The sequence below is a fragment of the Hyperoodon ampullatus genome, assembly GCF_949752795.1.
Source record: "Hyperoodon ampullatus genome assembly, chromosome: 4".
Lineage (NCBI taxonomy): Eukaryota > Metazoa > Chordata > Mammalia > Artiodactyla > Ziphiidae > Hyperoodon > Hyperoodon ampullatus.
The window spans coordinates 140,500,760-140,516,074 of NC_136917.1; the positions used below are offsets into that span (position 1 = coordinate 140,500,760).

The 15,315-nt window shown below is 39.4% G+C and overlaps 1 protein-coding gene across 3 annotated transcripts in view; it reads right to left on the minus strand.

The window, feature by feature from the left end:
- GHR (growth hormone receptor) overlaps positions 1–15,315 on the minus strand; it is a gene marked incomplete at both ends in the record, with an annotated part of 175,768 nt that overhangs the window by 13,919 nt on the left and 146,534 nt on the right. For all 3 annotated transcript variants that reach the window (XM_079704019.1, XM_079704021.1, XM_079704020.1), the window contains one exon: positions 1,435–1,504. In XM_079704019.1, coding sequence (XP_079560145.1) covers positions 1,435–1,504 — 70 coding nt within the window. The remainder of the gene's footprint in view (positions 1–1,434; positions 1,505–15,315) is intronic.

Consider the following 15,315-nt stretch of genomic DNA (forward strand, 5'->3'; position numbering starts at 1 on the left):
GTTGCTAGTTCCTTTTTATAGTACTCTGCATTTCTATCAATAGCATTTCTTAATTTCTTCAGTATTTTCATTATCTCCTTTTTGAAATTGGTGTCTATTAGACTGAAGAGGTCTGTTTCATTGTTCTTTCAGGGGAATTCTCGGTTTTTTAACTGGGAGTGGTTCCTCTGCTTCTTCATTTTACCTTATATCTCTCTTATTCTGTGAGTTTAGGAGAAAACATGATCTACTGTGGTCTTGGAGGGCTTTTATATGTGGGAGTGTCCCTGTGTAGTTTGTGTGGATTTAATATTTTGGTACAAGGGCTGTTTATAGTATTGATGCCTGTCACCTCTTTCCTCAGCATGTGCTGGCCATTATTCTCTTGATAGGGCGTGTGCAGATGCAGTGGCTGGTCCTGGCATTCTCTGTGGCAGTAGCAGCTCATGTGCATCCCTGGAGCACAAAATGGGAGGTGGCTCACAACTACTCCTGGAGTCTGTGAGGGTGGTGGTGGTAGCTCATGACAGCTCTTAAAGCATGGGGGTTGGGGGTGGTGGTGGCTTGTGATCACTCCTGTAGCTTGTGTAGGCAGTGTCCTGCCATCTGAGAGCACATGCAGGGAAAAAGGCTACAATGGCAGGTCTTGCCTCTCCTCTCGCACACCACCCAAACAATGGTACCTAGCCTCTAAGGTAGCCCAGGCTTCCTCTGCGTACATCCTCTGGTGCAGTCGCACCAAACTCCAGCCCTGTCAGGCTCTTTCTGCACAGCCCACCACCTGAGTCCTCTCCCTGGGTCTAATCTCTGAAGCCTGAGCTTCAGCACCCAGTCTCTGCCCGCACTGGTGGATGTGTGTCTCCGGCTGGGGAGTGCTGAGCCGGTAGCACTGACCGTCTGCAGGTCTCTCTCCATTCTAGCTGCTGCAAAACCGGTTCCTGCATTTTCCTCCAAGGCTCTAAAAGTCCCACTCTGTCCTGGCTGATCTCCATGATGGTGAGGGGACTTCCCAGGGTGCAGGCATCTTTCCTCTTTCACAGCTCTCTCTCAAGGGGTACAGGTCCCTTCCCAATTCCTTTCTTTTCTTTTTTCTTTTGTCCTACCTGGTTACATAGAAATTTTCTTGCCCTTTTAGAGGTCCAACGTCTTCTGCCAGCATTCAGTAGATATTCTGTGAGAATTGTTCCACATGTAGATGTGTTTTTGATGTATTTGTGTGAGGCAGTGAGCTTCACATTCTACTACTCTGCCATCTTGATCCAGTAGTCAAGAACTTTTAAATACATAAGACATTCTCAAAATTTTGAGTTGTATTATTTAAAAACTTTTTTTCCAGAAGGAATACAAAAAATAAAATGTAATCCATATAGCTTACAAAAGGTCTCAACATAAGATATTATTGTTCAGGTATCATTTAATTAGTGTTATGTATAATTTAGATAATTTATTAATTACCTTGAGGAGATCTGGATCAATTCCTTTTATCTTTGGAACCGGAACTGGGGGTAGAATCAACATCTTAATCCTTGAAAACAAAATTTTGTTTTGATGTCAGTTATACATTCAAAACGTTGACAGTATTATTACTAATATAAAGTAACAGAAAATTTGGAATAAGTATAATCTGAGAAAGGAGGAAAGCATTAAGCAGTAAATGACAAGGAAAAACTATAGAATAAAAAAAAAAAAAAAAACCCTTATCTGAAACCAATTTAAGTAAAATGCAGTTTTCTTGTAACTTTTCTTTCATAATGTCTTTTATTGATAGACAGTCTTAGTATTGGAAGTTAGAAATTTAATTCCATCTGAAGCCAATTTCCATGTCAGTTATAAGGGAGGTAATTTTAATATACATCATCTCATCTATAATTTGTAGAGGAAGGGAAGGGGAGGAGAAAGAGCCAATCCATGTGGAGCCAACATTATATGTACCCTTAAAAAAGAGTGGGTTGGTATAAGTTGATACCACAAATCCACATGAATTATAAGATTATCCAAGGCAATCTCATTAACCAGGGTGTTATTGCACAGTTCATTTCAGTTAGGACAGACTAAATTTGAACTATCTCTAATCAATCAGTATGGATTTGTATACACAAGTCTATGATGCACTTAAAATTTCTGTTCCAAATATTTAAGTTACTTTTTGACCATAATTCATTTCAATATCTATCCTGCTTGTCTTGTGCCTGATTGTATCCCCAGCACTTAGAACAATTCCTGGCACAGAGAAGGTGCTCAATAAACCATTTCTTGAATAACTTTGAGTAAATCATTTATCTATTTCATTAATGGTGTAACTAGAGTTTTTTTTTTTTTAAAGTCAACATTGTAGCTGTGGAATAAAGCTCAGATATTACTATAAAACACTGATGAAAGAAATCAAAGATGACACAAACAGATGGAGAGATATACCATGCTCCTGGATTGGAAGAATCAATACTATGAAAATGACTATACTACCCAAAGCAATCTACAGGTTCAGTGCAATCTGTCAAATTACCAATGGCATTTTTCACAGAATTAGAACAAAAAATTATACAATTTGTGTGGAAGCACAAAAGACCCCGACTAGCCAAGGCAATATTGAGAACGAAAAACAGAGCTGGAGGAATCAGACTCCCTGACTTCAGACTATATTACAAAGCTACAGTAATCAAGACAGTATGGTACTGGTACAAAAACAGAAATATAGATCAATGGTACAGGATAGAAAGCCCAGAGATAAGCCCATGCACCTATGGTCACCTAATCTATGACAAAGGAGGCAAGAATATACAATGGAGACAAGACAGCCTCTTCAATAAATGGTGCTGGGAAAACTGGACAACTACATGTAAAAAAAAAAAAAAGAGTGAAATAAGAACACTCCCTAACACCATACATAAAAATAAACTCAAAGTGGATTAAAGACCTAAATGTAAGACCTGACACTATAAATCCCTTAGAGGAAAACACAGGCAGAACACTCTTTGACATAAATCACAGCAAGATCTTTTATGACCCACCTTCTAGGGTAATGAAAATAAAAACAAAAATAAACAAATGGGACCTAATGAAACTTAAAAGCTTTTGCACAGCAAAGGAAACCATAAACAAGACCAAAAGACAACCCTCAGAATGGGAGAAAATATTTGCAAATGAAGCAATGGACAAAGAATTAATCTCCAAAATATACAAACAGCTCATGCAGCTCAATATCAAAAAGAAAGACAGACAACCCAATCCAAAAATGGGCAGAAGACCTGAACAGACATTTCAGCAAAGAAGACACACAGATGGCCAAGAGGCACATGAAAAGATTCTCAACATCACTAATTATTAGAGAAATGCAAATCAAAACTAAAATGAGGTATCACCTCACACCAGTCAGAATGGCCATCATCACATATCTACAAACAATAAATGCTGGAGAGGGTGTGGAGAAAAGGGAACCCTCTTGCACTGTTGGTGGGAATGTAAATTGGTACAGCCACTATGGAGAACAGCATGGAGGTTCCTTAAAAAACTAAAAATAGAACAACCATATGCCCCAGCAATCCCACTACTGGGCATATACCCTGAGAAAACCATAATTCAAAAAAATTCGTGTACCACAATGTTCATTGCAGCACTATTTACAATAGCCAGGACATGGAAACAACCTAAATGTCCAATGACAGACAAATAAAGAAGATGTGGTACATATATAGAATATTACTCAGCCACAAAAGTGAACAAAATTGGATCATTTGTAGAGATGTGGATGGACCTAGAGTCTGTTATACAGAGTGAAGTAAGTCAGAAAGAGAAAAACAAATATTGTATATTAATGCATATATGTGGAATCTAGAAAAATGGTACAGATGAACCTATCTGCAGGGCAGGAATAGAAAGGCAGATGTGGAGAATGGACGTGGGGACACAGTGGGGAAGGGGAGGGTGGGATGAACTGGGAGATTAGATTTGACATAAATACACGACCATGTGTAAAATAGATAGCTAGTGGGAACCTGCTGTATAGCACAGGGAGCTCAGCTCCGTGCTCTGTGATAACCTAGATGGGTGGAATGAGGGGGAGGGAGGTCCAAGAGGGAGGGGATATATATATACATATAGCTGATTCACTTCACTGTACAGGAGAAACTAACAACATTGTAAAGCAATTATACTCCAATTAAAAGAAAAAAGGAAAAAAAATAACATTGTGGCTCTGGAATAAAGCTCAGAGATTATCCATTCCAATCTGATTTTTGGGTATCAGCTGATATTCTACTTAGTGTGAATGGAACGTTTTTCCACCACCTTTTTACATAATCCAAGGAATAAGCCAAATTCCGTAAGTTGTGTTTGAGTAGACTCCACTAGGTTTACTCTGTGGGACGGTGTTCAATTGTTACTGATGAATAGAAGTTATAGAAAAAGTTCATGTTATTAGTAACTGCTACCATTTTTGAATGCTTATAAACCACTGTGAGATGTATCTTGCACTAAACTCTGGGTTGGCAAATTACAGACTACGGGCCAAATGTGGTCTGCCCTCTGTTTTTGTAAATAAAGTTTTATTGGAACATGGTCATGTTCATTTTACATATTATCTATGTTCATTTTACATATTATCTATGTAAAATAGTTTACATATCATCTATGGCTGCTTTCATGCCACAGTGGAAGAGCTGAGTAGTGGTGACAGAGATTGCATAGCCCAGAAAGCCTAAAAATTTACTGTTTGGTCATTTTTAAAACAACTTTGTCAACCCTTGCACTAAACATTTCATTTAATCCTTACCACTACCAGGGAGGCAGAAGACATTATCTGTGGAAAGATTTAGATATTTAAGGAACATGTTCAAATCACACACTAATACTTGGCTCAGCTGGCACGCAAATCCAAAGCAGCTGACTCCAAAACCTGGGCCCTTTGCCTTCTGTTGCACTGATGGGTTAACTTGGTTCTGCATCTCTAAATGAATAGTTCACAGGTTCAAACACACAGAAAAATGCAACAAAATCCCAGTTACAGGAGGCAAAGTTTTCTAAATGTCTAATGCTTTACTTTGTATGGGGTGCCTCTTTTTTTTTTTTTTTTTTTTTTTTTTGAAGAGGATGATGCATTTAGGTACTTGTTGATAGCTTTCTAGGAGTTGTGGTTGACTTTAGGCCAGGGTGGCAGACCCTGCAGCTTGGAGGACCCAAGTCAGTCATGCAACTGAATATAGCGGGCCTGGTACAAAGTCATAGGGAGGGATGGGAATGATGACAGAGAACATATGCCCTTTGCAAATGGGATGGTTGTTGGTCCTCTGCTTCAGCACATGTTGCCATGCAGGAATATCAACCCAGTTTCACTAGATCTCTGTTTTTAAAGATAATCTGGTAATCTGGATTTTTGTGTGAAAATTCCCTGTTTTATAAACACTTTGCAGGAAAACCTTTACTCCAAGATCAAAAGAACATAAAACAACAAAACATGGATCTGCAGGCTGAATTTGGCTTTCAGGTTGCCAGTTTGTCACTTCTGTTTTATGTTGATTCGGTTATTTCTTCCTGGATTAGCCATAGCTTGAAGGCTGGAAGAGGTCATATAGTGGGAGCCACAGAGTATAGAATAAAGATAAACTGGCATGAAACTACATTTCTGATTTTTCTATCATTTTATTCAAATCCAAATTACTCTATAAATTTTGCTAGAGTTGACTCTTAATGATCTGGACTAAGAAAGGGAGCCGTGGCTTGGTGTGTGAACTAACAAAACCTCAAGCAAAGACAAAGTGCACCTGAAGTCCTTTACAGTCCTGAAGTTCTGGGGTAAACTGGCATAGCACCTCATTCTTTGAGTTTCATTTTAATTGTTCTTTCCACACTTGCTGTCAGCTATTTTCTACCATTTCCTACTTTCATTAGAACATGGAAATTTAGACAATGATAAGGGTTTTTATGGGTACATGAGAAAAGAAAGGTTAATTGTTTTCCATGGAAAACTTAATTTAGAACAGGAAATTTGGCAGTACAAATTTCCAAAATTTTTCCCAATGTGGTGATTTTGACCAAGCGTCATAGTTAAGAACTTCATTATTCATAGAAAACACTCTTTTAGACAAAGGTTAATATATATCCTTTGAAATTCTATTTGTTTGGAGGATTATTTTTTCTTCCAAATATTGTTAACTAATGTAATTTTAAGCAACATAACAAATTTGCTTGGTCTTCATGATGACTCGAAATTGACAACTAATGTTAAAAGTAAATTCCAGGGAGCCGGAGGAAGATGGCGGAAGAGTAAGACGCGGAGATCACCTTCCTCCCCACAGATACATCAGAAATTCATCTACACGTGGAACAACTCCAACAGAACACCTACTGAACGCTGACAGAAGACCTCAGACCCCCCAAAAGGCAAGAAACTCCCCACATACCTGGGTAGGTCAAAAGAAAAAAAGAATAAACAGAGACAATAGGATATGGACGGGACCTGCACCAGTGGGAGGGAGCCGTGAAGGAGGGAAGGTTTCTACACACTACAAGCCCCTTCGCGGGCGGAGACTGCAGGTGGCGGAGGGGGAAAGCTTCGGAGTAGCGGAGGAGAGCACAGCAACACGGGTGCGGAGGGCAAAGCAGAGAGATTTTGGCACAGAGGATCGGTGCCCTCAGGCACACACCAGCCCGAGAGGCTTGTCTGCTCGCAGCCGGGGCGGGCGGGGCTGGGAGCTGAGGCTCGGGTATCGGCTTTCAGTCGGAGCGCAGGGAGAGGACTGGGGCTGGCGGCAGGAAGAGAGCCTGAAGGGGTTAGTGCTAGCCCGGAGGGAGTCCGAGGAAAGGGTCTGGAGCTAGCGGAGAGGCAAGAGACTTTTTTCCCTTTTGTTGCCTGGTGCGCGAGGAGAGGGCATTCCCCTCCCTCCCCTCTGCCTGAGTGAGCCAGAGCCCCCGAATCAGCGGCTCCTTTAAACCCGTCCTGCCTGAGCGAAGAACGGACGCCCTCCGGCGACCTAAGCGGAGAGGCGGGGCCAGGTCCAAGGCTGAGACCCGGGAATTGTGAGAGCAGAGACAGGGAAATCTCTCTGGGCAGCCTCGGAGGCAGTGGATTAAAGCTCCACGGTCCATTTGATGTGCCCTGCGTCTGTGGAGTGTATGAATGGACAGCGAATCATCCCAAATTGAGGAAGTGGACTTTGAGGACAAGATTTAAGACTTTCCCCCCTTTTTACAACGAATTATCCCAAATTAAGGAGGTGGACTTAGCAAGATTTCAGACTTCTCGCCCTTTTCCTCTTTTTACAACGAATTATCCCAAATCGAGGAGGTGGACTTGAAGAGCAAGATTTTTGATTTTTCCCCCTGCTCTCTTTTTGTGAATGTGTATGTGTAATCTTCTGTGTAAGATTCTCTCTGTATAGCTTTGCTTCCACCATATGTCCCAGGGTTCTATCGGTCCGTGTTTTTTTTTTTCAATAATTACTTTTTAATTTTAATAACGCTACTATATTTCATACTTTATTCTATTTTACTTTACCTGCTCTTTCTTTTCTTCCTACCTTCCCTTCCTCCCTCCCTCCCTCCGCTCCTCCTTTCCTTCTTTCTTTTTCTTTCCTCCCTCCCTCCCTCCCACCCTTCTTCTTTCCACTTTCTTTTTCTTTCCTTCCTCCCTCCCTCCCTCCTGTCTTTCTTTCTTTCTTTCTTTCCTTCCTCCCTCCCTCCCTCCCTTCTTCCATTCACTCTTCCCTTTGCTTTCATTCCTCCCTCCCTCCCTCCTTTCTTTCCTTCTGTCTTTCCATCCTTCCTCCCTCCCCCCCTCCTTTCTTTCTTTCGTCCTTCCTTCCTTCCTTTCTTCCCTTCTTCCTTTCTTTCCCTCTCTCTTTCTTTCTTCTACTAATTCTTTCTTTCTACTTTTTCTCACTGTTATTCTGAGCCGGGTGGATGAAAGGCTCTTGGTGCTGCAGCCAGGAGTCAGTGCTGTGCCTCTGAAGTGGGAGAGCCAACCTCAGGACACGGGTCCACAAGAGACGTCCCAGCTCCACATAATATCAAGCAGCGAAAATCTCCCAGGGATCTCCATCTCAACACCAGCACCCAGCTTCAGTCAACGACCAGCAAGCTACAGTGCTGGTCACCCTATGCCAAGCAACTAGCAAGGCAGGAACACAACCCCACCCATTAGCAGAGAGGCTACCTAAAAACATAATAAGGCTACAGACACCCCAAAACACACCACCAGACGTGGACCTGTCCACCAGAAAGACAAGATCGAGCCTCAACCACCAGAACACAGGCATTAGTCCCCCCCACCAGGAAGCCTACACAACCTACTGAAACAACCTTAGCCACGGGGGACAGACACCAAAAACAACGGGAACTACGAATCTGCAGCCTGCAAAAAGGAGACCCCAAACACAGTAACATAAGCAAAATGAGAAAGCAGAAAAACACACAGCAGGTGAAGGAGCAAGATAAAAACCTACCAGACCTAACAAATGAAGAGGTAATAGGCAGTCTACCTGAAAAAGAATTCAGAATAATGATAGTAAAGATGATCCAAAATCTTGGAAATAGGATAGACAAAATGCAAGAAACAGTTAACAAGGACCTAGAAGAACTAAAGATGAATCAAGCATCGATTAAAAACACAATAAATGAAATGAAAAATACTCTAGATGGGATCAATAGCAGAATAACTGAGGCAGAAGAACGGATAAGTGAGGTGGAAGATAAAATAGTGGAAATAACTGATGCAGAGCAAAATAAAGAAAAAAGAATGAAAAGAATAGAGGACAGTCTCAGAGACCTCTGGGACAACATTAAACGCACCAACATTCGAATTATAGGGGTTCCAGAAGAAGAAGAGAAAAAGAAAGGGACTGAGAAAATATTTGAAGAGATTATAGTTGAAAACTTCCCTAATATGGGAAAGGAAATAGTTAATCAAGTCCAGGAGGCACAGAGGGTCCCATACAGAATAAATCCAAGGAGAAATACGCCAAGACACATATTAATCAAACTGTCAAAAATTAAACACAAAGAAATCATATTAAAAGCAGCAAGGGAAAAACAACAAATAACACACAAGGGAATCCCCATCAGGTTAACAGCTGATCTCTCAGCAGAAACTCTACAAGCCAGAAGGGAGTGGCAGGACATAATTAAAGTGATGAAGGAGAGAAACCTGCAACCAAGATTACTCTGCCCAGCAAGGATCTCATTCAGATTTGATGGAGAAATTAAAACGTTTACAGACAAGCAAAAGCTGAGAGAGTTCAGCACCACCAAACCAGCTTTACAACAAATGCTAAAGGAACTTCTCTAGGCAAGAAACACAACAGAAGGAATATACCTACAATAACGAACCCAAAACAATTAAGGAAATGGGAATAGAAACATACATATCAATAATTACCTTAAATGAAAATGGACTAAATGCTCCCACCAAAAGACACAGAGTGGCTGAATGGATACAAAAACAAGACCCATATATATGCTGTCTACAAGAGACCCACTTCAGACCTAGAGACACATACAGATTGAAAGTAAGGGGATGGAAAAAGATATTCCATGCAAATGGAAATCAAAAGAAAGCTGGAGTAGCAATTCTTATATCAGACAAAATAGACTTTAAAATAAAGACTATTAGAAGAGACCAAGAAGGACACTACATAATGATAAAGGGATCGATCCAAGAAGAAGATATAACAATTGTAAATATTTATGCACCCAACATAGGAGCATCTCAATACATAAGGCAAATACTAACAGCCATAAAAGGGGAAATCGACAGTAACACAATCATAGTAGGGGACTTTAACACCCCACTTTCACCAATGGACAGATCATCCAAAATGAAAATAAATAAGGAAACACAAGCTTTAAATGATACATTAAACAAGATGGACTTAGTTGATATTTATAGGACATTCCATCCAAAAACAACAGAATACACATTTTTCTCAAGTGCTCATGGAACATTCTCCAGGATAGATCATATCTTGGGTCACAAATCAAGCCTTGGTAAATTTAAGAAAATTGAAATTGTATCAAGTATCTTTTCCGACCACAATGCTATGAGACTAGACATCAATTACAGGAAGAGATCTGTAAAAAATACAAACACATGGAGGCTAAACAATACACTACTCAATAACGAAGTGATCACTGAAGAAATCAAAGAGGAAATTAAAAAATACCTAGAAACAAATGACAATGGAGACACGACGACCCAAAACCTATGGGACGCAGCAAAAGCAGTTCTAAGGGGGAAGTTTATAGCAATACAATCCCACCTTAAGAAACAGGAAACATTTCGAGTAAACAACCTTACCCTGCACCTAAAGCAATTAGAGAAAGAAGAACAAAACACCCCCAAAGTTAGCAGAAGGAAAGAAATCATAAAGATCAGATCAGAAATAAATGAAAAAGAAATGAAGGAAACAATAGCAAAGATCAACCAAACTAAAAGCTGGTTCTTTGAGAAGATAAACAAAATTGACAAACCATTAGCCAGACTCATCAAGAAAAGAAGGGAGAAAACTCAAATCAACAGAATTAGAAATGAAAAAGGAGAAGTAACAACTGACACTGCAGAAATACAAAAGATCATGAGAGATTACTACAAGCAACTCTATGCCAATAAAATGGACAACCTGGAAGAAATGGACAAATTCTTAGAAATGCACAACCTACCAAGACTGACACAGGAAGAAATAGAAAATATGAATAGACCAATCACAAGCACTGAAATTGAAACTGTGATTAAAAATCTTCCATCAAACAAAAGCCCAGGACCAGATGGCTTCACAGGCGAATTCTATCAAACATTTAGAGAAGAGCTAACACCCATCCTTCTCAAACTCTTCCAAACAATATCAGAGGACGGAACACTCCCAAACTCATTCTATGAGGCCACCATCACCTTGATACCAAAACCAGGCAAGGATGTCACAAAGAAAGAAAACTACAGGCCAATATCACTGATGAACATAGATGCAAAAATCCTCAACAAAATACTAGCAAACAGAATCCAACAGCACATTAAAAGGATCATACAGCATGATCAAGTGGGGTTTATTCCAGGAATGCAAGGATTCTTCAATATACGCAAATCAATCAATGTGATACACCATATTAACAAGTTGAAGGAGAAAAACCATATGATCATCTCAATAGATGCAGAGAAAGCTTTCGACAAAATTCAACACCCATTTATGATAAAAACCCTGCAGAAAGTAGGCATAGAGGGAACTTTCCTCAACATAATAAAGGCCATATATGACAAACCCACAGCCAACATTGTCCTCAATGGTGAAAAACTGAAACCATTTCCACTAAGATCAGGAACAAGACAAGGCTGCCCACTCTCACCACTCTTATTCAACCTAGTTTTGGAAGTTTTAGCCACAGCAATCAGAGAAGAAAAGGAAATAAAAGGAATCCAAATTGGAAAAGAAGAAGTAAAGCTGTCACTGTTTGCAGATGACATGATAATATACATAGAGAATCCTAAAGATGCTACCAGAAAACTACTAGAGCTAATCAATGAATTTGGTAAAGTAGCAGGATACAAAATTAATGCACAGAAATCTCTGGCATTCCTGTACACTAATGATGAAAAATCTGAAAATGAAATCAAGAAAACACTCCCATTTACCATTGCAACAAAAAGAATAAAATATCTAGGAATAAACCTACCTAAGGAGACAAAAGACCTTTATGCAGAAGATTATAAGACACTGATGAAAGAAATTAAAGAGGATACAAATAGATGGAGAGATATACCATGCTCCTGGATTGGAAGAATCAATATTGTGAAAATGACTCTACTACCCAAAGCAATATACAGATTCAATGCAATCCCTATCAAACTACCACTGGCATTTTTCACAGAACTAGAACAAAAAATTTCAAAATTTGTTTGGAAAAACAAAAGACCCCGAATAGCCAAAGCAATCTTAAGAACGAAAAATGGAGCTGGAGGAATCAGGCTCCCTGACTTCAGACTATACTACAAAGCTACAGTAATTAAGACAGTGTGGTACTGGCATAAAAACAGAAAGATAGATCAGTGGATCAGGATAGAAAGCCCAGAGATAAACCCATGCACATATGGCCAACTTATCTTTGATAAAGGAGGCAGGAATGTACAGTGGAGAAAGGACAGCCTCTTCAATAAGTGGTGCTGGGAAAACTGGACAGGGACATGTAAAAGTATGAGATTAGATCATTCCCTAACACCATACACAAAAATAAGCTCAAAATGGATTAAAGACCTAAATGTAAGGCCAGAAACTATCAAACTCTGAGAGGAAAACATAGGTAGAACACTCTATGACATAAATCACAGCAAGATCCTTTTGGACCCACCTCCTAGAGAAATGGAACTAAAAACAAAGATAAACAAATGGGACCTAATGAAACTTCAAAGCTTTTGCACAGCAAAGGAAACCATAAACAAGACCAAAAGACAACCCTCAGAATGGGAGAAAATATTTGCAAATGAAGCAACTGACAAAGGATTAATCTCCAAAATTTATAAACAGCTCATGCAGCTCAATAGCAAAAAAACAAACAACCCAATCCAAAAATGGGCAGAAGACTTAAATAGGCATTTCTCCAAAGAAGATATACAGACTGCCAACAAACACATGAAAGAATGCTCAACATCATTAATCATTAGAGAAATGCAAATCAAAACTACAATGAGATATCACCTCACACCAGTCAGAATGGCCATCATCAAGAAATCTACAAACAATAAATGCTGGAGAGGGTGTGGAGAAAAGGGAACACTCTTGCACTGCTGGTGGGAATGTGAATTGGTACAGCCACTATGGAGAACAGTATGGAGGTTCCTTAAAAAACTAAAAATAGAACTACCATATGACCCAGCAATCCCACTACTAGGCATATACCCTGAGAAGACCATAATTCAAAAAGAGACATGTACCAAAATGTTCATTGCAGCTCTATTCACAATAGCCCGGAGCTGGAAACAACCTAAGTGTCCATCATCGGATGAATGGATAAAGAAGATGTGGCACATATATACAATGGAATATTACTCAGCCATAAAAAGGAACGAAACTGAGCTATTTGTAATGAGGTGGATAGACCTAGAGTCTGTCATACAGAGTGAAGTAAGTCAGAAAGAGAAAGACAAATACCGTATGCTAACACATATATATGGATTTAAAAAAAAAATGTCATAAAGAACCTAGGGGTAAAACGGGAATAAAGACACAGACCTACTTGAGAACGGACTTGAGGATATGGGGAGGGTGAAGGGTAAGCTGTGACAAAGTGAGAGAGAGGCATGGACATATATACACTACCAAACGTAAGGTGGATAGATAGTGGGAAGCAGCCGCAGAGCACAGGGAGATCAGCTCGGTGCTTTGTGACCGCCTGGAGGGGTGGGATAGGGAGGGTGGGAGGGAGGGAGACGCAATAGGGAAGGGATGTGGGAACAGATGTGTATGTATGACTGATTCACTTTGTTATAAAGCAGAAACTAATAAAAAATAAATAAATAAATTAAAAAAAAAAAAGTAAATTCCATTAAGTACATAGTGGGTTTATCTACTGCAGGTACACATAAATTAGCCCATTGCCTAACTGTACAGATCAGTGAATTCAAATTAATCATCAGAATAATTTGACTCCTTTGCTGTTGGCATTGCTTAAATATATAAATTACTTAAAATCCTAAATACTTATTTACTTATTTACTAACTCCCCCCCAATTGAAAAGTGTGTTATCCTGCTTTATAATACTTGTGTCTAAGATAGTAATGTTGCTAGAAAGTTAGATAGAAAATAAAATTCTACAGAGCTAATTTTGTTTTCTTCTAAGCTTACATTATAAAACTGGAGATGAAACTACTAAAATAACCCTTCCTACATTCACTTGGAGACTTTTAGCATGCTTGACACTCTGGAACTCTAGAATTCTGAGAATCCTTCTCTCTACTGAAATTCTATTTTGATGTTTACAAATGCTATACAGCTTCAAAATACAAATTAAAAAGCTTTTACAATATATTCACATAGATCCTACTTTGATTTGTAGATGCATCTTGGCTTCACCTAGAGACTTGTCTTTAGTTCTAAGTAGAGTAACCGTCTTGGTTTGCCTGGACACAGGACTTTCAGTGCTAAAACCAGGAAAGTCCCAGGCAAACAGAGTGTTAGCTACCCTAATTCTAGGAGAAGGGGCAAGATTAACCCATGGGACTTAAAGAATATTCTAAACTACCATATGACTCAGCAATCCCACTACTGGGCATATATCCTGAGAAAACCATAATTCAAAAAGAGTCATGTTCCACAAAGTTCATTGCAGCTCTATTTACAATAGCCAGGACATGGAAGCAACCTAAGTGTCCACCGACAGATGAATGGATAAAGAAGATGTGGCACATATATACAATAGAATATTACTCAGCCATAAAAAGACATGAAATTGAGTTATTTGTAGTGAGGTGGATGGGCCTAGAGACTGTCCTACAGAGTGAAGTAAGTCAGAAAGAGAAAAACAAATACCATATGCTAACACATATCTATGGAATCTAAAAAAACCAAAATGTTCTGAAGAACCTAGGGGCAGGACAGGAATAAAGATGTAGATGTAGGGAATGGACTTGAGGACACAGGGAGGGGGAAGGGTAAGCTGGGACCAAGTGAGAGAGTGGCATGGACTTATATACACTACCAAATGTAAGATAGATAGCTAGTGGGAAGCAGTCGCATAGCACAGGGAGATCAGCTTGGTGCTTTGTGACCCCCTAGAGGAGTGGGATAGGGAGGGTGGGAGGGAGACGCAAGAGGGAGGAGATAAGGGGATATACATATGTATATAGCTGATTCACTTTGTTATAAAGCAGAAACTAACACACCATTTTAAAGCAAGTATACTCTGATAAAGATGTTAAAAAAAAAAGAGAATATTCTAAATGTAAGAAAACTGGCAGCCGGTACCAGTAACTTTTCCTATGTTTTGTATTAAAAGTTCCTGTAGTCTGTACTGAGTTTCTTTCAAGAATGAAAATAGAATAATTAGTCTTTACAGCTTAAGGGAAATTTAAAGGTCATATAATCCAACACCCTCAAACTACCCATGAGAACATGGAGGCCTTGATGGATTAAGGGACTCAAATGAGATTAAACAGCAGTGGCAGAATAACTGGAACCTGCCTTTTGACTGCAAGAGAATGCAGAACAGAATCTCTTCAAGCTTAGAATTTTATCTGTGTTGACAAAAGCAGATGAAATACCAAATCATAACTATCCAAGCAATTTCAATAAAACCCAAATTTACTTAAAATCGTCATCATATGAAGTCAAAAAAGGTTTTATTAGATTGAATTATCTAGGTGG